General features: G+C 42.6%; 1 protein-coding gene across 2 annotated transcripts in view; it reads left to right on the forward strand.

Moving 5' to 3' along the window:
• Nucleotides 1-25525, forward strand: part of adcyap1r1b (adenylate cyclase activating polypeptide 1b (pituitary) receptor type I) — a 99346-nt gene that overhangs the window by 13127 nt on the left and 60694 nt on the right. For both annotated transcript variants that reach the window (XM_031785697.1, XM_020499450.2), the window contains exon 3: nt 13804-13903. In XM_031785697.1, coding sequence (XP_031641557.1) covers nt 13804-13903 — 100 coding nt within the window. The remainder of the gene's footprint in view (nt 1-13803; nt 13904-25525) is intronic.

Raw genomic sequence — 25525 nt, forward strand, 5'->3', positions numbered from 1 at the left:
TTGTTTAGCTGAGTGGATTTACTGTTTGTTATTTCAACCTCACAATGTCACTGTGGCAATTTTATACGTGCATACTGTACGCACACAAAGACCTTAGTTATTGTCAGTCTCTTCACCTCTCTGGTCTGGTCTCTGGCACCAGAAAATACTATGTTTACCCTCAGATTTATGTCAGGATGACCCTGTGTACTGGCACTAGTGTAGTGTAGTATAGTGTAGGGTGTCTCATTCTCATATTCCTCCTATCCTTTCTCCTCTCCTCCCTCACCCCTCTCCTCTCCTCTCCTCTCCTCTCCTCTCCTCTCCTCTCCTCTCCTCTCCTCTCCTCTCCTCTCCTCTCCTCTCCTCTCCTCTCCTCTCCTCTCCCTCTCCTCTCCTCTCCTCTCCTCTCTCTCCTCTCCTCTCCTCTCCTCTCCTCTCCTCTCCTCTCCTCTCCTCTCCTCTCCTCTCCTCTCCTCCCTCACCCCTCTCCTTTCTCCACTCCTCTCCTCCCCCCACTCTCCTTTCCCCTCTACTCCCTCACCCCTCTCATTTCTCCTCTCCTCCCTCACCCCTCTCCTTTCTCCTCTCCTCTCCTCTCCTCTCCTCCTCTCCTCCTCTCCTCTCCTCTCCTCTCCTCTCCTCTCCTCTCCTCTCCTCTCCCTCTCCTCTCCTTCTCCTCTCCTCTCCTCTCCTCTCCTCTCCTCTCCTCTCCTCCCTCACCCCTCTCCTTTCCTCCACTCCTCTCCTCCCCCCACTCTCCTTTCCCCTCTACTCCCTCACCCCTCTCATTTTCTCCTCTCCTCCCTCACCCCTCTCCTTTCTCCTCTCCTCTTCTCTTCTCTTCTCTTCTCTTCTCTTCTCTTCTCTTCTCTTCTCTTCTCTTCTCTTCTCTTCTCTTCTCTTCTCTTCTCTTCTCTTCTCTTCTCTTCTCTCCTCTCCTCTCCTCTCCTCCTCTCCTCCCTCCCTCACCCCTCTCCTTTCTCCTCACCTCCCTCAACCCTCTCCTCCCTCCCTCGCCTCTCCTCTCTTTTCTCTTCTCTTCTCCTCCCTCACCCCTCTCCTACCTCCTCTGCTCCCTGACCCATCTCTTCTTCTCCCTCACCTCTATCCGTTCTCTTCTCCTCTCTCACCCCTTTCTTCTCCTTCCTCACCCCTTGTGCGTGTTAGACAGAGAGGGATGGAGAATAGCAGTGATTTAGAAAGAGATAAGGATGGAGGTACAAAAGGGGTGATTCAGAGATGGAGAGATGGGGAGAGATGAGGAAAGAGTGGGATGCATTGAGTGATGAGGTGAATCAGAGAGATAGAGAGAGAGGGAGAGATGAGGAAAGAGAGTGGGATGAATGGAGTGATGAGGTGAATCAGAGAGTCTGTTTATAATGCAAATCAGGCCTCTAATCCTGCCTGGGTTACAGAGTCGGAGGATGACATGGCCCTCATCAATAAACATGAATAACTAATGTTTATGAAGCATAACTCATATAACAAAGGCCACACACATTCGCGCACATGCATCCACTCTCTCTCGCTTTCGCTCTCCTGTCGTGTGGTGCTTTCCTCTCATCCTCTGTCTCCACTCCAATACGCTCTGCCTGACTACCTGCTGCTTAGCAACACCATACTAATTAGCACCGATGATACATCTCCACTAAAGTGTATTCTGTCAGTGTTTCTGTGTATACTGTGTATAGTGTGTGTGTGTGTGTGTGTGTGTGTGTGTGTGTGTGTGTGTGTGTGTGTGTGTGTGTGTGTGTCATCACTTCCACACAATGTATTGCATTTAGAAAGATCATTTTTATCAGAAATACTTTCAAATCATTTTCCGCATGACCAATGGACTAAAGCAGAACTGTGTGTGGGTGATTTTCCTGAAACAGAATAAAATGTGTGTATATGCTTTTTTTTTTACACTAAGAACAAATATGCTGAACTTGTGGATAGGTCTACATCAGTAGCCTAATCTTGGCGAACTGATGTCATCTCACTCATTCATATCAGCAGATGAGATAGAACCATTATGGCGCAAATACATTTGATAACATGTTGCTATGGAATAATCCTTCCATCATATTGTAATGGCCTAAGATTAGTCCCCAGTGATGCGTTAGTGATTCTCCACCTCTAATTGTGGCTGTGGAATAATCCTTCCATCATATTGTTATGGCCTAAGATTAGTCCCCAGTGATGCGTTAGTGATTCTCCACCTCTAATTGTGGCTGTGGAATAATCCTTCCATCATATTGTTATGGCCTAAGATTAGTCCCCAGTGATGCGTTAGTGATTCTCCACCTCTAATTGTGGCTGTGGAATAATCCTTCCATCATATTGTAATGGCCTAGGATTAGTCCCCAGTGATGCGTTAGTGATTCTCCACCTCTACAATGTGTCTGCATTGTCACCTGGTGTAACAACTACAGATGCGTATCTTAATGTGAGCCAGTTTCACACAGCAGGAGAATGATCCTTCAGGATCAGGAAATGTGAATTGTTATGTGGATTATAATTAATGAACAATTTTTGTGGGGGTTGATACTGGGCTCCTGGGTGGTGCAGCGCTCTAAGGCACTGCATCTCTAGTGCTAGAGGCATCACTGCAGACCCTGGTTCAATTCCAGGCTGTATCACAACCGGCCGTGATTGGGAGTCCCATAGGGTGGCGCACAGCATCGTCCAGGTTAGGGTTTGGCCAGGGTAGGCCGTCATTGTAAATAAGAATTTGTTCTTAACTGACTTGCCTAGTTAAATAAATTAAAATACATTTTTCGGTAGGACAAATCAAGTCTGAAATATTAAAATGGAGACTACAATCTTTTTAGAAGCCTTTTTAAACCTTGAATAGATTACACGTTTGCATTTCCTGCTGCGCAGGACAATTCCTACAATAACAAGATGATCAAATTAAGATACGCCATCTGTATTGACTGGCGTGATAATACAATGTGTCTAATAGTGTCGTGATAATTCAGTGAATTGCTACGCCAATACGCTACATAAGGATGATGATGAGATCGAGTCCTGATCCAGGCCAATTAGCCGATGATGAGCTTATCAAACCATGCAGTGTGAGGGCGGCACACTTTCTGGATCAGTTAAGGTTGCTCTGGGATCGTTTAAATCACCCTGACAAAGCCAGGCGCGAGAGGACACAGCGCAAGAGACCACACACACAGGCAGATATGTGACCGACCACCTCAATTCAGTCTAAAGGAGCAAAATTGGATATTTAAAAAAACAATTATACATTGGATGAAAGTAGAGACTCAGAGCTATAAATTGGTATATCATACACTGCAGTTGAGGAACAATGGGACAGTAATTCTGCTTTGAAAGTTGATCAACTTGTAACTAGGGTTGCACATTTTGGGGAATACACGAAGGTGGAAACTTTCCTTGGGAATTAACGTGAATATATGGGAATTAACGTGAATATATGGGAAGTAAAGGAAATATATGCAAATGAATATTAATATCATTTAAATGTAGATGTTTTTTGTATTGGATATATTTACCATATCATATGGAGACAGAAACATAAACCTTATACCTTATCATACGTAGACATAATTGCAAATGATTAAATCCTTCCAATATAAATCAAAAAAACAATTTAGTTAGGAATTTAACTTTAACTAAATGAGTTGACTCTTCACATGGGATGATTTCACTGAACAACAAAAGAAAGGGAATATTGAATGATCCCCAATGATCCATCGCATCTCCCAAAAACGTTTTCAACATAAATCTGTAAAATGATAGTCTAGAAACTAAAGCTTTGGTTGTTTTCCTCTCAGGCTTCCATGTCTTCTTCCTGGACCTACTCAATGTCCACCTCTTTAACATCAGACTCTGAGGCCTCACTTTCCAACCTTGTTGAGGATGGCTCATTGTCAGGCTCAAAAAGCCTCAAATTTGCCTGGATCGCCACCAATTCAACTCTTGTATTGGTCAGCCTGTTGCTTGCTTTGGTGTGTGTGTTCCCAAAGAAGGACCAGTTGTGCTTTGAGGCAGCTGATGTTGGTGGGATTTGGAGGATGATGGAGGCAACAGGGGAAAGAACCTCATATCCACAAAGTCCCTTCCACAGGGTGGCTGATGAGACATGTTGGCATGACTGCCATATTGCATCTCCATCCCAAAACCCTTGCTTGGAAGTGTACTTTGCCAGGTGCCAAGAACCTTGCCCTCATCCAGGCCAAGGTGGCGAGATACGGTAGTGATGACACCATAGGCCTTGTTTCTCTACGCACCAGACAGGATGCTCTAGCCAGCATACTTGGGGTCCAACATGTACGCTGCGGCATGTATGGGCTTCAGGCAGAAATCTTCACGCTTTTTGATGTATTTCAGAACTGCAGTTTCCTCTGCTTGGAGCAACAGTGAAGTGGGCAGGGCCGTACGGATTTCTGCTCTTACATCTGCAAGCAGAATCTGAACATCAGGCATTGTCTCCCTCAATCCATGTAAGGGATACTGCTATAGGTTTCAGGAGTTTCAGGCTGCTTACCACTCTCTCCCAAAATACATCATCCATGAGGATGCTTTTGATGGGGCTGTCCATATCGGCAGACTGTGATATGTCCATTTCTTGGAGAGACTCCTTCCCCTCCAGGAGACTGTCAAACATGATGACAACACCACCCCAATGGGTGTTGCTGGGCAGCTTCAATGAGGTGCTCTTATTCTTCTCACTTTGCTTGGTGAGGTAGATTGCTGCTATAACTTGATGACCCTTCACATACCTAACCATTTCCTTGGCTCTCTTGTAGAGTGTATACATTGTTTTCAGTGCCATGATGTCCTTGAGGAGCAGATTCAATGCATGAGCAGCACAGCCAATGTGTGTGATGTGAGAGTAGGACCCCTCCACTTTAGACCAAGCAGCCTCATGTTCGCAGCATTGTCTGTCACCAGTGCAAATACCTTCTGTGGTCCAAGGTCACTGATGACTGCCTTCAGCTCATCTGCAATGTAGGGACCGGTGTGTCTGTTGTCCCTTGTGTCTGTGCTCTTGTAGAATACTGGTTGAGGGGTGGAGATGATGTAGTTAATTATCCTTGCCCACAAACATTCGACCACCCATCAGAGATGATTGCAATACAGTCTGCTTTCTCTATGATTTGCTTGACCTTCACTTGAACTCTGTTGAACTCTGTATCCAGCAAATGAGTAGATAAAGCATGGCTGGTTGGAGGGGTGTATGCTGGGTGAAGAACACTCAGAAATCTCTTCCAATGCACAATGCCTGTGAGCATCAGAGTTGAACCAGTTGCATACACAGCTCGAGCAAGACATTCATCAGCATTTCTCTGACTACGTTCCTCCACTGAGTCAAAAAAAACTTGATTCCAGGAGGACATGAGCTGTTGTTATCGATAAGGTGTCTGATTCATCATTTTCACCTCAAATAGAAGTAGAGGGACTTTTGTCAGAGGTTGCTTGTTGTGAGCGCTGAGGGAACTTTATGCACATGGCCAGATGATTATGCATCTTTGTTGCATTCTTCACATATGATTTGGCACAGTATTTGCAAATGTACACAGCTTTTCCTTCTACATTAGCTGCAGTGAAATGTCTCCACACATCAGGTAGTGCCTGTAGCATTTTCCTGTAAAGACGAGAAAAAACGGAGTAAAAAAATACAATTCCATGAGCAGATAAATAGCAGTTAGATTAAACACCTCATTTGTAAGACAAATATTTAAAAATGAAACATGTATGGAAACAGGTGAATTAACACTCCTCAGGTAGCAGGCTCAAGCAAGCTAAAACCCACATAGTAGCAAAAACTAGCTAGCAGAAATTGTTAACAAGTTAGAAATGATTTAAACAGACTTTGCTGTAGGCTACTATTTACTAGTTAACCTGTCTAGGACTGGGGTTCTGCTAGCGGAGCTTCCAACCGGACAATTCCTTTGTCTGTATAAATGAAGTGGAACGTAGCTACCTTTCACGTGAGCGCGCCAGACCGAGGCTGTGGCACTCTGCCAGACCACTCACTCAAAGAGCTCTTATTTGCCCCTCCTTTAGAGTAGAATCCTCAAACCAGGTTCTAAATACTGTTGACATCTAGTGGAAGCCTTGGGAAGTGAAACATAACTAATATCACCCTGTATCTTCAATGGGGGCTGAGTTGAAAAACTACAAACCTCAGATTTCCCACTTCCTGGTTGGATATTTTCTCAGGTTTTTGCCTGCCATATGAGTTCTGTTATACTCACAGACATCAATCAAACAGTTATAGAAACTTCAGAGTGTTTTCTATCCAAATGTACTAATTATATGCATATTCTAGCTTTTACGGCTGAGTAGCAGGCAACTTAATTTGGGCACTTTTTTCATCCAAGCTACCCAATACTGCCCCCTACCCCAAAGAAGTAAACAAAAAATAACGTATGTCCTATAAAATATATTCACCCCAGCCAGTATTGTAATCAAAACTTACCAGAAAGCATGTTGGCTCAGACAGTGTAGTAGTGTGGGCTCAATAGCATCTCATTAGTGTGCAAGATCTTGAGAATGTTGTACATGTGATGGAAGAAAGCATTGTGCATGCAGAGGTTTCCAATTCCATTGATTTGGAGATAGTTTAACCAGAATATTCCACAAAACCTTGAATTGCCTTATGTGTATCCCACAAAAAAGGTTCACTGTTATAAGCTAACTTTTTTGATGAATTTAAGCAACATTCCCCAAATTCCAGGGCTTAACTTCCCACGACAATTTTCTGGTAAAATTCAGGACATTTCCTGTAAGATTTTAGACCCTTTGCAACCCTACGCTTTTATCCGACACACTGATACCCGAAATGCTATAACCCCCCCCTCCCCCAGCCACATCTAGCTAAGTGGATGGGTCTCTATTGTCTAGACATGAACACATGAAATACAATAGATGGCCATAATCACCCCCATACACACCTGACTAATTTGATGGGTCATGTAATAATTCGGCCTAAATGGAGTCTTTTGTTTAGACATGTAGGTAGCTAGGTAGCTAAACAATAAACCGGCATAATCCCAACTCATACTACTACCAATAAAAACATTGTCATAGCTGTAGTATGAATCTGCAGGTAGCTAAAGCTAACAAACTAGGTTCAATGTGAGCTAGATAACATTAGGCTATAACTAGCAATGCAAAAGGATTTCTGATTCATTTAATATTACTACACAGATCATACAGGTAACGTTAGCTTGCGAGCTAACTAACAGAACGCTTTAAGTTGCAATAAAAATGGCTTTCTGACTAAATTAGAAACTTATATCTGAAAATGTTGCTAAATTCTTACCCGTATACATGGATAAATGCTTCACGGCAGACTGGAACCATTTAACTCTGTTCTTTTTGTAGCTTAGTCCTCAATACAGGACTAGGATTGAATCCTACTACACAGGCTCTGACGCTTGTCAGATGTGGCAGGGCTTGACAAATATTACGAACTACAAAGGGAAACCCAGCCACGAACTGCCCAGTGACACTAGCCTACCAGACGAGCTAAATGCCTTTTATGCTCGCTTCAAGGCAAGCAACATTGAAGCATGCATGAGAGCACCAGCTGTTCTGGACGACTGTGTGATCACGCTCTTCGTAGCCATGTGAGCAAGACCTTTAAACAGGTCAACATTCACAAAGCCGCGTCAGATGGATTACCCGGATGTGTACTCAAAATATGTGGGGGCCAACTGGCAAGTGTCAACCTCTCCCTGACCAAGTCTGTAATACCTACATGTTTCAAACAGACCACCATAGTCCCTGTGCCCAAGAAAGAGAAGGTAACCTGCCTAAATGATTACCGCCCGGTAGTACTCACGTCGGTAGCCATGAAGTGCTTTGAAAGGCTGGTCATGGCTCACATCAACACCACCATGCCGGAAACCCTAGACCCACTCCAATTGGCATACCGCCCCAACAGATCCACAGATGCCGCAATCTCAATCGCACTCCACACTTTTCTTTCCCACCTGGAGCATCGTTTACAGCTTCAAGCATTGTTTATAGGGAAAATACGAAGAGGTAATTATTATATTGCGGTATTAAATAAAGTTTTGCTTTTTCCTTTTCATTAGTGAGTGTAGCCCTATAGTAGGCTGGTAATTCTATTATGTTGTGACAAACACAACATTACAGTTGGAACTTAATTTGGTCAAAGAAAATGGCTCAACAGAATGAAACAAACACTTGTTGCATATTTAAAGAAATTGTTTAAAGCTTCACTGGCTATGCCTATATTGCAGAAATTACCAACAAAGGCGAGTGCCTATCGTTGGCCTAGCCAACAAATAACAGCAATAGGCTAATGCTATTTATTTTACAACAGGCCTACTTTTAACCTACTGTATCTTAAACTAAATACGGAGCACAAAATTAAAAAGACAGTCCAAAATTAATTTGAACTGTCTTTTAGCCAACGAAAATGTCTCAACACAATGAAACAAAACACTTTTAGCATATTTTAAGAACTGTTTTAGATTCTTAAATAGGCCTATAATAATGATATATAATAATAATAATAATGATAAAAACAATAGATAATACAATATTTAAAAGTTAGAAAGCCTGAATAGTGACTTGCACACCATTTGGCCGTGCCAACATTTTTCTCATCTTTACTACAATATCACAACTTGTCCCGAGGACCCAGTTTCAGCTGGTCATAAGCTATACGTTTTATTGAGTTGCAATTGGCTGCCACAGATAACGAGCTCACACACACATTAAATTAACAGGGGATGGGTCATATTGGGTCCATTCGGTAAATCTATTATAATTGCAAATACCCAAGACCCGTGGCAATTATATCAGGCTCAACCCAGATCGGAGACAACAGTCCGGACCCATTCGGGTCACAGGTCGGATCTCAGAATTTCGAGTCTGTTGGACCCGTGAAGACCTATAATTCTAATGCCTCATTGTGAATAGCTGTGGATACATAGGAATAGTTGCTTTATCAAGTGATGTGTTTTTCTTTAATTTTGGAAACACAAAACTGTCGTTATTTACAGTATCAGTAGTTGTAGACAGTTGTTTTTTTCTATGTTTGTTACTTAGTCAATGTCTACACTGGTTCTAGCCAATAACTGTTGTTCCAGCCAGTCTGTGTATGCGCCCACGTTGTGTTGCTGACGTCAGTAACTCTGGTGAGTATAAGAACCCACACCTCCTATGGTGGCGATGGATATAATATAATAACCTTCTCCCCCATGGAGCTGCTGAGGTTCATAAAGCCAGGATGACGTGGCTGGACCGACGTCTCCCAGGGCTAGTGTGCGTGGACTGAGGGCTGACACCAGCACAAAGGCTGGACAGTGTCCCTCTCTCCTTTCCAACCCCCCTTGCCCTCCACAGGCAGCCCAGCTTTGTGCATCCGTCAGCAGGCTGCGTGGGGTGGCAGAGAGGGTCTCTCAGGGCCTGACCTCCATGTCTCTGTACGTGGCTCCAGGCTCCTGGCTGTTGCTATGAGCTTGCCTCTGTTTTGTCTTAATACAGTGATGATACAGTGTCTGTTCTGTTCATCTATGGTTCATCTTTATGTGTTGTCATGTTGTCATGTTGGGGGTGTTCAGTGTGTGTTCTGGTTTCTGGGGGCAAATGCCCTCTGTGTCCTGGATGGCTTAACTCTTGCCTTTATCTTCGATATTCATGAGTAATGAACATAGCACATTAAGCAGGACTGAGCTAATTCTGCATAGCACGTCTTGTGACTGCTCACTGGTGTGTAAGCAACACAAACAGGTGGATGTACACAGCTAATTAAACTGTGTAAGTGGTTTTCTGTTCAGCGTCCCTCTGTGTATTCCTAATGGTCTGTGGTCAATGCTTGTACAGATGTAGGATCTTCATTTGATTTACCCTGTTGCAGGAGAACTGTCCACATCCAGGACATTTAAAACTTTTAGTGTGAGGTTTAAAAAGGCTTCTGAAGTTTGTAATTTCCACTTCCAGACTTAATTTTCCCTTACGAAAAATGTATCAACCCCAAATAAACTGTCCAATAATTATAATTCACATAATAATTCACTATTCCTTTTGCTGCAATATTATTTTCCTGCTGTAGGAAACTGTCTCAAATGAAGATCCTCCTAATGATCTGTTGTAGTCTGGGGCCTGTATGTCTCAAATGAAGATCCTCCTAATGATCTGTTGTAGTCTGGGGCCTGTATGTCTCAAATGAAGATCCTCCTAATGATCTGTTGTAGTCTGGGGCCTGTATGTCTCAAATGAAGATCCTCCTAATGATCTGTTGTAGTCTGGGGCCTGTATGTCTAAACATGGTGGTCTGTAATGGTTTGTTGTAGTCTGGGGCCTGTATGTCTAAACATGGTGGTCTGTAATGGTTTGTTGTAGTCTGGGGCCTGTATGTCTAAACATGGTGGTCTGTAATGGTTTGTTGTAGTCTGGGGCCTGTATGTCTAAACATGGTGGTCTGTAATGGTTTGTTGTAGTCTGGGGCCTGTATGTCTAAACATGGTGGTCTGTAATGGTTTGTTGTAGTCTGGGGCCTGTATGTCTAAACATGGTGGTCTGTAATGGTTTGTTGTAGTCTGGGGCCTGTATGTCTAAACATGGTGGTCTGTAATGGTTTGTTGTAGTCTGGGGCCTGTATGTCTAAACATGGTGGTCTGTAATGGTTTGTTGTAGTCTGGGGCCTGTATGTCTAAACATGGTGGTCTGTAATGGTTTGTTGTAGTCTGGGGCCTGTATGTCTAAACATGGTGGTCTGTAATGGTTTGTTGTAGTCTGGGGCCTGTATGTCTAAACATGGTGGTCTGTAATGGTTTGTTGTAGTCTGGGGCCTGTATGTCTAAACATATTGGTCTGTAATGGTTTGTTGTAGTCTGGGGCCTGTATGTCTAAACATGGTGGTCTGTAATGGTTTGTTGTAGTCTGGGGCCTGTATGTGTAAACATGGTGGTCTGTAATGGTTTGTTGTAGTCTGGGGCCTGTATGTCTAAACATGGTGGTCTGTAATGGTTTGTTGTAGTCTGGGGCCTGTATGTGTAAACATGGTGGTCTGTAATGGTTTGTTGTAGTCTGGGGCCTGTATGTCTAAACATGGTGGTCTGTAATGGTTTGTTGTAGTCTGGGGCCTGTATGTCTCAAATGAAGATCCTCCTAATGATCTGTTGTAGTCTGGGGCCTGTATGTCTAAACATGGTGGTCTGTAATGGTTTGTTGTAGTCTGGGGCCTGTATGTCTAAACATGGTGGTCTGTAATGGTTTGTTGTAGTCTGGGGCCTGTATGTCTAAACATGGTGGTCTGTAATGGTTTGTTGTAGTCTGGGGCCTGTATGTCTAAACATGGTGGTCTGTAATGGTTTGTTGTAGTCTGGGGCCTGTATGTCTAAACATGGTGGTCTGTAATGGTTTGTTGTAGTCTGGGGCCTGTATGTCTAAACATGGTGGTCTGTAATGGTTTGTTGTAGTCTGGGGCCTGTATGTCTAAACATATTGGTCTGTAATGGTTTGTTGTAGTCTGGGGCCTGTATGTCTAAACATGGTGGTCTATAATGGTTTGTTGTAGTCTGGGGCCTGTATGTCTAAACATGGTGGTCTGTAATGGTTTGTTGTAGTCTGGGACCTGTATGTCTAAACATGGTGGTCTGTAATGGTTTGTTGTAGTCTGGGACCTGTATGTCTAAACATGGTGGTCTGTAATGGTTTGTTGTAGTCTGGGGCCTGTATGTCTAAACATGGTGGTCTGTAATGGTTTGTTGTAGTCTGGGGCCTGTATGTCTAAACATGGTGGTCTGTAATGGTTTGTTGTAGTCTGGGGCCTGTATGTGTAAACATGGTGGTCTGTAATGGTTTGTTGTAGTCTGGGGCCTGTATGTCTAAACATGGTGGTCTGTAATGATTTGTTGTAGTCTGGGGCCTGTATGTGTAAACATGGTGGTCTGTAATGGTTTGTTGTAGTCTGGGGCCTGTATGTCTAAACATGGTGGTCTGTAATGGTTTGTTGTAGTCTGGGGCCTGTATGTGTAAACATGGTGGTCTGTAATGGTTTGTTGTAGTCTGGGGCCTGTATGTCTAAACATGGTGATCTGTAATGGTTTGTTGTAGTCTGGGGCCTGTATGTCTAAACATGGTGGTCTGTAATGGTTTGTTGTAGTCTGGGGCCTGTATGTGTAAACATGGTGGTCTGTAATGGTTTGTTGTAGTCTGGGGCCTGTATGTCTAAACATGGTGGTCTGTAATGGTTTCTTGTAGTCTGGGACCTGTATGTCTAAACATGGTGGTCTGTAATGGTTTGTTGTAGTCTGGGGCCTGTATGTCTAAACATGGTGGTCTGTAATGGTTTGTTGTAGTCTGGGACCTGTATGTCTAAACATGGTGGTCTGTAATGGTTTGTTGTAGTCTGGGGCCTGTATGTGTAAACATGGTGGTCTGTAATGGTTTGTTGTAGTCTGGGGCCTGTATGTCTAAACATGGTGGTCTGTAATGGTTTGTTGTAGTCTGGGGCCTGTATGTCTAAACATGGTGGTCTGTAATGGTTTGTTGTAGTCTGGGGCCTGTATGTCTAAACATGGTGGTCTGTAATGGTTTGTTGTAGTCTGGGGCCTGTATGTGTAAACATGGTGGTCTGTAATGGTTTGTTGTAGTCTGGGGCCTGTATGTGTAAACATGGTGGTCTGTAATGGTTTGTTGTAGTCTGGGACCTGTATGTCTAAACATGGTGGTCTATAATGGTTTGTTGTAGTCTGGGACCTGTATGTCTAAACATGGTGGTCTATAATGGTTTGTTGTAGTCTGGGGCCTGTATGTCTAAACATGGTGGTCTGTAATGGTTTGTTGTAGTCTGGGGCCTGTATGTCTAAACATGGTGGTCTGTAATGGTTTGTTGTAGTCTGGGACCTGTATGTCTAAACATGGTGGTCTGTAATGGTTTGTTGTAGTCTGGGGCCTGTATGTCTAAACATGGTGGTCTGTAATGGTTTGTTGTAGTCTGGGATCTGTATGTCTAAACATGGTGGTCTATAATGGTTTGTTGTAGTCTGGGGCCTGTATGTCTAAACATGGTGGTCTGTAATGGTTTGTTGTAGTCTGGGGCCTGTATGTCTAAACATATTGGTCTGTAATGGTTTGTTGTAGTCTGGGACCTGTATGTCTAAACATGGTGGTCTGTAATGGTTTGTTGTAGTCTGGGACCTGTATGTCTAAACATGGTGGTCTGTAATGGTTTGTTGTAGTCTGGGATCTGTATGTCTAAACATGGTGGTCTGTAATGGTTTGTTGTAGTCTGGGATCTGTATGTCTAAACATGGTGGTCTATAATGATCTATTGTAGTCTGGGACCTGTATGTCTAAACATGGTGGTCTGTAATGGTTTGTTGTAGTCTGGGATCTGTATGTCTAAACATGGTGGTCTGTAATGGTTTGTTGTAGTCTGGGATCTGTATGTCTAAACATGGTGGTCTATAATGATCTATTGTAGTCTGGGACCTGTATGTCTAAACATGGTGGTCTGTAATGGTTTGTTGTAGTCTGGGATCTGTATGTCTAAACATGGTGGTCTATAATGATCTATTGTAGTCTGGGACCTGTATGTCTAAACATGGTGGTCTGTAATGGTTTGTTGTAGTCTGGGGCCTGTATGTCTAAACATGGTGGTCTATAATGATCTATTGTAGTCTGGGACCTGTATGTCTAAACATGGTTGTCTATAATGATCTATTGCAGTCTGACCTCTAACCCATGTAAATAGTTCTGTATGTCACCATAATTGATTAAGAACTAATATGTCAGCTAAGGTGACATATAACTAGAATGGTTAAATCCCACTGTTTTGATATATTCTAATGAGATCATGTTTCTGTGTTGCAGGTGTCTAGTCTCCACCACTCTGACTGTGTCATCAAGAGAGAACACGAGAAATGTATGGAGAGGATGGCAGAGGATGACCCAGAAAACGACCTAGAGTTTAGTAGGTTCCGTATGTGTGTCTATGTCTATGTGTTTGGTGTATTTACAGTATGTTTCAGCTTCTCCTCTTGTGGGGTTTTGTATTGTCAGTATTTATACCTCTATTCATATGTTAGAGATTGACGAGGTAACACATTTTGAGATTAAATATTGATGAAACACTTTATTTTCATTAGCAGCCTAGCACCATTGATTCAGCTGTGCTAAACTGTGGCAGTTAGGCAGTAATCTAACAAGTTTAAAGTGACAAGTGTGAATATGGACCATTTACAGACCTAGCAACACACACATACAGATCTCCCCATTTCTGTAATTCAATTTTGCAATGTTAGTGTGCCAGTTAGATGAATTATTGTCAGCTTCAGGTATTCCTCGATTTGCCTTTCAGTTTCTCTATTTAGGAAAACAGGATTTCAGATACAGCCAATCTTTTGGGATTCTAATGTTTTTCAGGGTACATTGTGTCTCCATAATCCACAGATATCATTTTAAAGGTTAGATTTTTGGTTTGCTCTGACATATTCATGATTATTCACACACTAGTCATACATACAGTACATAGCTGTTCCCAATGGTAGATGCCAGTTACAGTGTGTTGTATGAGACTGACAGACAGAAGGATACTGAGAAGCATTATATGTATGAGTCTTGACCAAGTATCATGTAAGTCATAATCGGCACTGTTGTTGTTCTACCGTGGTAGAGAGGAAGTGAAAGAGAAAGTGAGACAAAGAGAGGAAGAAATAGAGAACGTAAGAACAAATAACAAACATAAAGCGACCCTGTGTTGATTCTATAATGTGATCTGACAGCCAGTGAGTGACAGCCGTCTCTCTGTGACAGGAAGGATAGATGATGTGTGAAGAGAAGATTACATTAAACCATAGAGTCTCGAAGCTCCTCAGCCCCACAACCCTCCTTCCCTTCTTCCCGACAGAACCTGTGACAACCCAGTAAAGCTAGTACAGGTCAGGCTGCTTCTATGCACAGTACATTGAGACAGTCTCCAGGCCCCACAGCCTTAACCTCCTCTCCCCGACGGACCCTGTAACACAGATCTCAGTACAGCTCAGGATGTTACTACATACAGTATGCATGCAGCCTCCCCTGAGTTATTTCACAGAGAAAACCTCTCCTGTGTGGTTTGTTCTGAGAGTATGAACACACCAGCTGTCAAAACAAATTTGTAGAAAGCAGTTGGGGGAGCGAGGCAGAGGATGTGTGTGTGGAGAGGGGGGTGTTGGGGGAATGAGAGCTTGTGTGTGTGTGTCCAGACTGTCAAGATGGAGGCTTGGTTGAAGAGCACTCAAGCTAAACCAGCAGAGAGATTGGAGATAGAGGGAGAGTGAGGGAGAGAGAGAGAGAGAGAGAGAGAGAGAGAGAGAGAGAGAGAGAGAGAGAGAGAGAGAGAGTGGGAGATGGAGGAAGGGTGGAATAGAGGGAGTATGGGAGAGGGAGGGTGAAATAGAAGGAGGGAGGCTTGGTTGAGGAGATAAACCAGCAGAGAGATTGGCGATAGACACACATATGACAGATTGATTCGCATGATAAATATGGCTGTGCTATATAAAATTGTCTGTCTCTTGAACAGAATGGAATTGTTAGGGGGTGTTTTGTAGGCACATTTTAGAGGTATGATGATAATGTTATGTTACATTATATTATGTAAGGTAAAATTATTTTATGTTGTTAGAAGATCATTAGGGGAATGTTACGGAAGTGGCTAGTTGTAGGGCTGGTCCTTGATACTGATGTTGTTTGAGCTGAAGCAGAGATAAACCATGGAGAGCAGATGCTAGGCTGTCAGACTGAATATCTCTTTGTCAGAGTCTCTCTCTCCCTCAATTTAAGGTGCTTTATTGGCATGGGAAACATATGTTAACATTGCCAAAGCAAGTGAAGTAGATAATATACAAAAGTGAAATAAACAATAAAAATTAACAGTAAACATTACACTCACAGAAGTTCCAAAAGAATGAAGACATTACAAATGTCATATTATGTATATATACAGTGTTGTAACGATGTACAAATGGTTAAAGTACAAAAGGGAAAATAAATAAGCATAAATATGGGTTGTGTCACATTCGTTGGAATAAATGGACCAAGGCGCAGCGCACGTAGAGTTCCACATGTTTAATTGAAATGAAACTCACAAAAACAATAAAGAGCAAAACAAAACATGAAGTCATGGAGTGCTCACAGGCCACTACACACAAACAAGGTCCCACAACAAACAGGTAGGAATATGATCAATCAGAGACAACGATAGACAGCTGCCTCTGATTGAGAAACAATACCAGGTCAACATAGAAATAACAAAAATGCCCACCCTAGTCACACCCCGACCTAACCCAAAATAGAGAATAAAGGATCTCTAAGGTCAGGGTGTGACAGGTTGTATTTACAATGGTGTTTCTTCTTCACTGGTTGACCTTTTCTTGTGGTAACAGGTCACAAATCTTACTGCTGTGATGGCACACTGTGGTATTTCACTCAGTGGATATGGAAGTTTATCAAAATCGGGATTGTTTTCCAATTCTTTGTGGATCTGTGTAATCTGAGGGAAATATGTATCTCTAATATGGTCATAAATTGGGCAGGAGGTTAGGAAGTGCAGCTCAGTTTCCACCTCATTTTGTGGGCAGTGTGTACATAGCCTGTCTCCTCTTGAGAGCCAGGTCTGCCTACGGCGACCTTTCTCAATAGCAAAGCTATGCTCACTGAGTCTGTACATAGTCAAAGCTTTCCTTAAGTTTGGGTCAGTCACAGTGGTCAGGTATTCTGCCACTGTGTACTCTTTGTTTAGGACCAAATAGCATTCTAGTTTGCTGAGTTTTTTTGTTAATTCTTTCCAATGTGTCAAGTAATGATCTTTTTGTTTTCTCATGATTCGGTTGGGTCATGCATTATTTGGTGTTCTACGTTGTACACGGAGGATATTTTAGCAGAATTCTGCATGCAGAGTCTCAATTTGGTGTTTGTCCCATTTTGTGAAGTCTTGGTTGGTGAGCGGACCCCAGACCTCACAACCATAAAGTGCAATGGGCTCTATAACTGATTCAAGTATTTTTATTCAGATCCTAATTGGTATGTTGAATTTTATGCTCCTTTTGATGGCATAGAGGCCCTTCTTGCTTTGTCTCTCAGATCGTTCACAGATTTGTGGAAGTTACCTGTGGTGCTGATGTTTAGGCCAAGGTATGTATATATTTTTTTGTGGTCTAGGGCAACGGTGTCTAGATGGAATGTGTATTTGTGGTCCTGGCGTCTGGACCTTTTTTGGAACACCATTATTTTGGTCTTGTGCCCATGTCTGGCAGAATCTGTGCAGAAGATCTAGGTGCTGTTGTAGATTCTCCTTGGTTGGTGACTGAAGCACCAGATCATTAGCAAACAGTAGACATTTGACTTCAGATTCTAGTAGGGTGAGGCCGGGTGCGTAGACTTTTCTAGTGCCCTCGGCAATTTGTTTATTTATATATATATTGGAGATGGTGGGGCTTAAGCTGCATCCCTGTCTCACCTCATGGCCCAATGGGAAGAAATGTGTGTATTTTTTACCTATTTTAACCGCACACTTGTTGTTTGTATAAATGGGTTTTGTCATGTCGTTTATTTCTCCCCCAACACCACTTTCCGTAAATTTATACAGCAGACTCTCATGCCAAATGGAGTTGAAGGCTTTTTTGAAATCAACGAAGCATGAGAAGACTTTGCCTTTGTTTTGGTTTGTTTGTTTTTCAATTAGGGTGTGCAGGGTGAATACGTGGTCTGTCATATGATCATTTGGTAAAAAGCCCATTTGACATTTGCTCAGTACATTTCTTTCACTGAGGAAATGTATGAGTCTGCTGTTAATGATAATGCAGAGGATTTTCCCAAGGTTCCTGTTAACGCGTATCCCATGGTAGTTATTGGGGTCAAATTTGTCTCCACTTTTGTGGATTGGGGTTATCAGTCCTTTGTTCCAACTATTGGGGAAGATGCCAGGGCTAAGGATGATATTAAACTTCTTGACGCTACCCATCCCTGTCGCGGGATAATTTTCGTCAGCAACCGCTGAATAGCATAGCGCAACAGTCAAATAATATTACAAAAAAATATTGATATTCATGAAATAACAAGTGCAATATTGCAAAACAATGCTTAGCCTTATATTAATCCACCTGTCGTCTCAGATTTTGAAATTATGCTTTACAGCGAAAGCAATCCAAGCGTTTGTTTAAGTTTATCGATAGCCTAGCATAGCATTATGTACACTTAGCATCAGGAAGCTTGGTCACGAAAATCAGAAAAGCAATCAAATGAACCGTTTACCTTTGATGATCTTCGGATGTTTTCACTCACGAGACTCCCAGTTACACAACAAATGTTCCTTTTGTTACATAAAGATAATTTTTATACCCAAAATACCTCTGTTTGTTTGTCGCGTTATGTTCAGAAATCCACAGGAAAGAGCAGTCACGACAACGCAGACGGAAATTCCAAATAGTGGAATGTCCACAGAAACATGTCAAACGCTTTTTATAATCATTCCTCAGGTAGTTTTTAAAATATAAATTCGATAATATATCAACCGAGTGTGTAGGTTTTTCAATAATAGCGAGAGGAACAATGACGGCTTTACTCAGTTGCGCAAAAACTCACTCTGGGAGCCCCCGCCTAGCCACTTACGCAATGTGATCTTTCACGCTCATTTTTCAAAATAAAAGCCTGAAACTATGTATAAAGACTGTTGACACCTTAGGGAAGCCATAGAAAAAGGAATCTGGTTGATTTCCCTTTAAATGGAGGATAGGCATGCATAGGAACAGAAGGGTTTCAAAATAAGAGGCACTTCCTGATTGGATTTTCCTCAGGGTTTCGCCTGCAATATCAGTTCTGTTATACTCACAGACAATATTTTGACCATTTTGGAAACTTTAGTGTTTTCTATCCTAATCTGTCAATTATCTGCATATTCTAGCATCTGGTCCTGAGAAATAGGCCGTTTACTTTGAGACATTATTTTTCAAACATAAAAATAGTGCCCCCTAGCTTCAAGAGGTTAAAGAGTTTTAGTATAGCCAATTGGAATTTGTCTGTATATTTGATCATTTCATTGAGGATACCATTAACACCACATGCCTTTTTGGGTTTGAGGGTTTTTATTTTGTCCTGTAGTTAAAACCTTTACTGACTCCCCATCCCGCATGCGGGAGCGTAATCATCGCCTGACACTAATTAGCATAACGCAATGGACATAAATATCCCTAGAAAATATTCCTATTCATGAAAATCACAAATGAAATATATTGAGACACAGCTTAGCCTTTTGTTGATCACCCTGTCATCCTAGATTTTCAACATTTGTGTAAGTTTATTGATAGCCTAGCATAGCATTTTGTAACTTGGTCACGGAAATCAGAAAAGCAATCAAATTAAATCGTTTACCTTTGATGAGCTTCGGATGTTTTCACTCACGAGACTCCCAGTTAGCTAGCCAATGTTCCTTTTTTCCAAAAATATTATTTTTGTAGGCGAAATAGCTCCGTTTGTTCTTGACGTTTGGCTGAGAAATCGCCCGGAAATTGCAGTCACGAAAACGGCAAAAAATATTCTAAATTAGCTTCATAATATCAACAGAAACATGGCAAACGTTGTTTAAAATCAATCCTCAAGGTGTTTTTCAAATATCTATTCGATAATATATCCGTCGGAACAATTCTTTTTTCAGTAGGACCGATTGGAGTAATGGCTACCTCTGTATTTTACGCGAGAGTCACCCTGGGAGCCATCAGGTGACCACTTACGCAATGTAGCCGCCTACGGCTATTCTTCAACATGAATGCGTAAAACTACGTCACAATGCTGTAGACACCTTGGGGAATACGTAGAAAGCTTAAGCTGGTTGATAGCACATTCACAGCTCAATAGGGACGCATTGGAACGCAGCGCTTTCAAAAATATGGGGCACTTCCGGATTGGATTTTTCTCAGGCTTTCGCCTGCAACATCAGTTCTGTTATACTCACAGACAATATCTTTACAGTTTTGGAAACGTTAGAGTGTTTTCTATCCTAAGCTGTCAATTATATGCATATTCTAGCATCTTGTCCTGACAAAATATCCCGTTGAAAACGGGAACGTTTTTTTCCAAAAATGAAAATACTGCCCCTAGAGTCGCAACAGTTAATTCAAGGAGAATCCACTGTGTTCTGGTAGTCTTTAATAGTTAATTATAAGATTTGCATTTAATCATGTATATGTTTTGCTGTTTGTTCTTTGTTATAGAGCCAAAAAGATTGGAGAAGTGGTTTATCCATGGTTTATCCATCTCCATTTTGGATATATAATTCTTTGTGTTGTTGTTTGTTTAGTGTTTTCCAATTTTCCCAGAAGAGGTTAGAGTCTATGGATTCTTCAATTGCATTGAGCTGATTTCTGATGTGCTGTTCCTTTTTTTTCAGTAGTGTATTTCTGTATTGTTTTAGTGATTCACCATAGTGAAGGTGTAGACTCAGGTTTTCTGGGTCTCTATGTTTTTGGTTGGACAGGTTTCTCAATTTCTTTCTTACATTTTTGCATTCTTCATCAAACCATTTGTCATTGTTGTTCATTTTCTTCGGTTTTCTATTTGAGATTTTTAGATTTTTAGATAGGGAAGCTGAGAGGTCAAATATACTGTTAAGATTTTCTACTGCCAAGTTATCACCTTCACCATTACCTTGGAACGTTTTGTCCAGGAAGTTGTCTAAAAGGAGTTCAATTTGTTGTTGCCTAATTGTTTTTTGGTAGGTTTCCAAACTACAATCGCTCCATCTATAGCATTTCTTAATATTACTCAGTTCATTTGGCTTTGATGCCTCATGATTGAGTATTGCTCTGTTCAAGGAGACTGTGATTTTGCTGTGGTCAAATAGGGGTTTCAGTGGGCTGACTGTGAACTCTGAGAGACTCTGGGTTGAGGTCAGTGATAAAGTAGTCTACAGTACTACTGCCAAGAGATGAGCTATAGGTGTACTTACCATAGGAGTCCCCTCGAAGCCTACCATTGACAATGTATGTACCCAGCGTGCGACAGAGCTGAAGGAGTTGTGACCTGTTTTTGTTGGTAATGTTGTCGTAGTTGTGTCTAGGAGGGTATATGGGGGAGGTAATGCTGTCACCTCCAGGCAGGTGTTTGTTCCCCTGTGTGCTGAGGGTGTCAGGTTCTTGTCTGGTTCTGGCATTTAGGTCGCCACAGCCATGTACATGTCCCTGGGTCTGGAAATGATTGATTTCCCCCTCCAGGATGGAGAAGCTGTCTTCATTATAGTATGGGGATTCTAGTGGGGGGATATAGGTAGCACACAGGAGGACATTTTTCTTTGTTAAGATCATTTCCTTTTGAACTTCTAGCCAGAGGAGGCAGGCAGCCTAGTGGTTAGAGAGTTGGGCCATTAACCTGAAAGTTTGCTAGATCGAATCCCTGAGCTGACAAGGTAAAACATCTGTTGTTTTGCCCCTGAACAAGGCAGTTAACCCACTGTTCCTAGGCTGTCATTGTAAATAAGAATTTGTTCTTAACTCAAATCAAATCAAATGTATTTATATAGCCATTTGTACATCAGCTGATATTTCAAAGTGCTGTACAGAAACCCAGCCTAAAACCCCAAACAGCAAGCAGGTGTAGAAGCACGGTGTCTAGGAAATATTCCCTAGAAAGGCCAAAACCTAGGAAGTAACCTAGAGAGGAACCAGGCTATGAAGGGTGGCCAGTCCTCTTCTGACTGTGCCGGGTGGAGATTATAACAGAACCATGGCCAAGATCTTCAAATGTTCATAAATGACCAACATGGTCAAATAATAATAATCACAGTAGTTGTCGAGGGTGCAACAGGTCAGCACCTCAGGAGTAAATGTCAGTTGGCTTTTCATAGCCGATCATTAAGAGTATCTCTACCACTCCTGCTGTCTCTAGAGAGTTGAAAACAGCAGGTCTGGGACAGGTAGCATGTCCGGTGATCAGGTCAGGATTCCATAGCTGCAGGCAGAACAGTTGAAACTTGAGCAGCAGCACGGCCAGGTGGACTGGGTACAGCAAGGAGTCATCATGCCAGGTAGTCCTGAGGCATGGTCCTAGAGCTCATGTCCTCCGAGAGAGAGAATTAGAGAGAGCATACTTAAATTCACACAGGACACCGGATAAGACAGGAGAAGTACTCCAGATATAACAAACTGACCCTAGCCCCCCGACACATAAACTACTGCAGCATAAATACTGGAGGCTGAGACAGGAGCGGTCAGGAGACACTGTGGCCCCATCCGATGATACCCACTGGACAGTGCCAAACAGGAAGGATATAACCCCACCCACTTTGCCAAAGCACAGCCCCCACACCACTAGAGGGATATCTTCAACCACCAACTAACCATCCTGAGACAAGGCCGAGTATAGCCCACAAAGATCTCTGCCACGGCACAACCCAAGGGGGGACGTCAACCCAGACAGGAAGATCACATCAGTGACTCAACCCACTCAAGTGACACACCCCTCCTAGGGACGGCATGAAAGAGCACCAGTAAGCCAGTGACTCAGCCCCTGTAATAGGGTTATACCAGGTTTCTTGTAGGATGACAATGTCTGTATTTCCAATTTCAGGTTCCAGCTCTTTAGGCTAAAGGCAGATGACCTCAGGCCTTGGATATTCCAGGATGAGATAGTGAAGGCTTTGTGTTCCATAAAGTGTCCAATGTGGTTGGCCATGTTTGGCCTCAGGCCAGTAAGTGTGAGCAGAGCCTGCTGAGCATCTGGTTCCTGCTATTGGCTTGGGTTAGTGCAAGAGTGGGGGTTGGGCCTGTTGGCCCGCTCATGGCCTGGGCATATGTGTGACTTCCATGTTGAGGCCCTCTTTGCAGGGGTGGGTGCATGGGTTGGACAGGAGGGGCATAGGTCTGATCTGAGGGGGCCTAAATGGGGTGTGGGCATGGTTGAGGGGGGTGTTGATTGGTTGGGGTGGGGGTGTGTATGTGGCCGGTGGTGTTGTGGTCTGGATGTAGGTCCTCTCGGTGTGGGTCCTCTATGTGTAGGTCCAGGGGGGGTCCCGCAGGTCTGGGAGAGTTTTTATTTATTTATTTTATTTTTTATTTCACCTTTATTTAACCAGGTAGGCAAGTTGAGAACAAGTTCTCATTTACAATTGCGACCTGGCCAAGATAAAGCAAAGCAGTTCGACACATACAATGACACAGAGTTACACATGGAGTAAAACAAACATACAGTCAATAATACAGTATAAACAAGTCTAAATACGATGTGAGCAAATGAGGTGAGATAAGGGAGGTAAAGGCAAAAAAAGGCCATGGTGGCAAAGTAAATACAATATAGCAAGTAAAACACTGGAATGGTAGATTTGCAATGGAAGAATGTGCAAAGTAGAAATACAAATAATGTGGTGCAAAGGAGCAAAATAAATAAATAAAATACAGTAGGGAAAGAGGTAGTTGTTTGGGCTAAATTATAGGTGGGCTATGTACAGGTGCAGTAATCTGTGAGCTGCTCTGACAGTTGCTGCTTAAAGCTAGTGAGGGAGATAAGTGTTTCCAGTTTCAGAGATTTTTGTAGTTCGTTCCAGTCATTGGCAGCAGAGAACTGGAAGGAGAGGCGGCCAAAGAAAGAATTGGTTTTGGGGGTGACTAGAGAGATATACCTGCTGGAGCGTGTGCTACAGGTGGGAGATGCTATGGTGACAAGCGAGCTGAGATAAGGGGGGACTTTACCTAGCAGGGTCTTGTAGATGACATGGAGCCAGTGGGTTTGGCGACGAGTATGAAGCGAGGGCCAGCCAACGAGAGCGTACAGGTCGCAATGGTGGGTAGTATATGGGGCTTTGGTGACAAAACGGATTGCACTGTGATAGACTGCATGCAATTTGTTGAGTAGGGTATTGGAGGCTATTTTGTAAATGACATCGCCAAAGTCGAGGATTGGTAGGATGGTCAGTTTTTCAAGGGTATGTTTGGCAGCATGAGTGAAGGATGCTTTGTTGTGAAATAGGAAGCCAATTCTAGATTTAACTTTGGATTGGATATGGGTCTTTGGTTTGATATGGGTCTGGAAGGAGAGTTTACAGTCTAACCAAACACCTAAGTATTTGTACAGTGCCTTGCGAAAGTATTCGGCCCCCTTGAACTTTGCGACCTTTTGCCACATTTCAGGCTTCAAACATAAAGATATAAAACTGTATTTTTTTGTGAAGAATCAACAACAAGTGGGACACAATCATGAAGTGGAACGACATTTATTGGATATTTCAAACTTTTTTAACAAATCAAAAACTGAAAAATTGGGCGTGCAAAATTATTCAGCCCCCTTAAGTTAATACTTTGTAGCGCCACCTTTTGCTGCGATTACAGCTGTAAGTCGCTTGGGGTATGTCTCTATCAGTTTTGCACATCGAGAGACTAAATGTGTTTCCCATTCCTCCTTGCAAAACAGCTAGAGCTCAGTGAGGTTGGATGGAGAGCATTTGTGAACAGCAGTTTTCAGTTCTTTCCACAGATTCTCGATTGGATTCAGGTCTGGACTTTGACTTGGCCATTCTAACACCTGGATATGTTTATTTTTGAACCATTCCATTGTAGATTTTGCTTTATGTTTTGGATCATTGTCTTGTTGGAAGACAAATCTCCGTCCCAGTCTCAGGTCTTTTGCAGACTCCATCAGGTTTTCTTCCAGAATGGTCCTGTATTTGGCTCCATCCATCTTCCCATCAATTTTAACCATCTTCCCTGTCCCTGCTGAAGAAAAGCAGGCCCAAACCATGATGCTGCCACCACCATGTTTGACAGTGGGGATGGTGTGTTCAGGGTGATGAGCTGTGTTGCTTTTATGCCAAACATAACGTTTTGCATTGTTGCCAAAAAGTTCAATTTTGGTTTCATCTGACCAGAGCACCTTCTTCCACATGTTTGGTGTGTCTCCCAGGAGGCTTGTGGCAAACTTTAAACAACACTTTTTATGGATATCTTTAAGAAATGGCTTTCTTCTTGCCACTCTTCCATAAAGGCCAGATTTGTACAATATACGACTGATTGTTGTCCTATGGACAGAGTCTCCCACCTCAGCTGTAGATCTCTGCAGTTCATCCAGAGTGATCATGGGCCTCTTGGCTGCATCTCTGATCAGTCTTCTCCTTGTATGAGCTGAAAGTTTAGAGGGACGGCCAGGTCTTGGTAGATTTGCAGTGGTCTGATACCCCTTCCATTTCAATATTATCGCTTGCACAGTGCTCCTTGGGATGTTTAAAGCTTGTGAAATCTTTTTGTATCCAAATCCGGCTTTAAACTTCTTCACAACAGTATCTCGGACCTGCCTGGTGTGTTCCTTGTTCTTCATGATGCTCCCTGCGCTTTTAACGGACCTCTGAGATTATCACAGTGCAGGTGCATTTATACGGAGACTTGATTACACACAGGTGGATTGTATTTATCATCATTAGTCATTTAGGTCAACATTGGATCATTCAGAGATCCTCACTGAACTTCTGGAGAGAGTTTGCTGCACTGAAAGTAAAGGGGCTGAATAATTTTGCACGCCCAATTTTTCAGTTTTTGATTTGTTAAAAAAGTTTGAAATATCCAATAAATGTCGATCCACT

Source organism: Oncorhynchus kisutch, linkage group LG13, assembly GCF_002021735.2.
Source record: "Oncorhynchus kisutch isolate 150728-3 linkage group LG13, Okis_V2, whole genome shotgun sequence".
Classification (NCBI taxonomy): domain Eukaryota; kingdom Metazoa; phylum Chordata; class Actinopteri; order Salmoniformes; family Salmonidae; genus Oncorhynchus; species Oncorhynchus kisutch.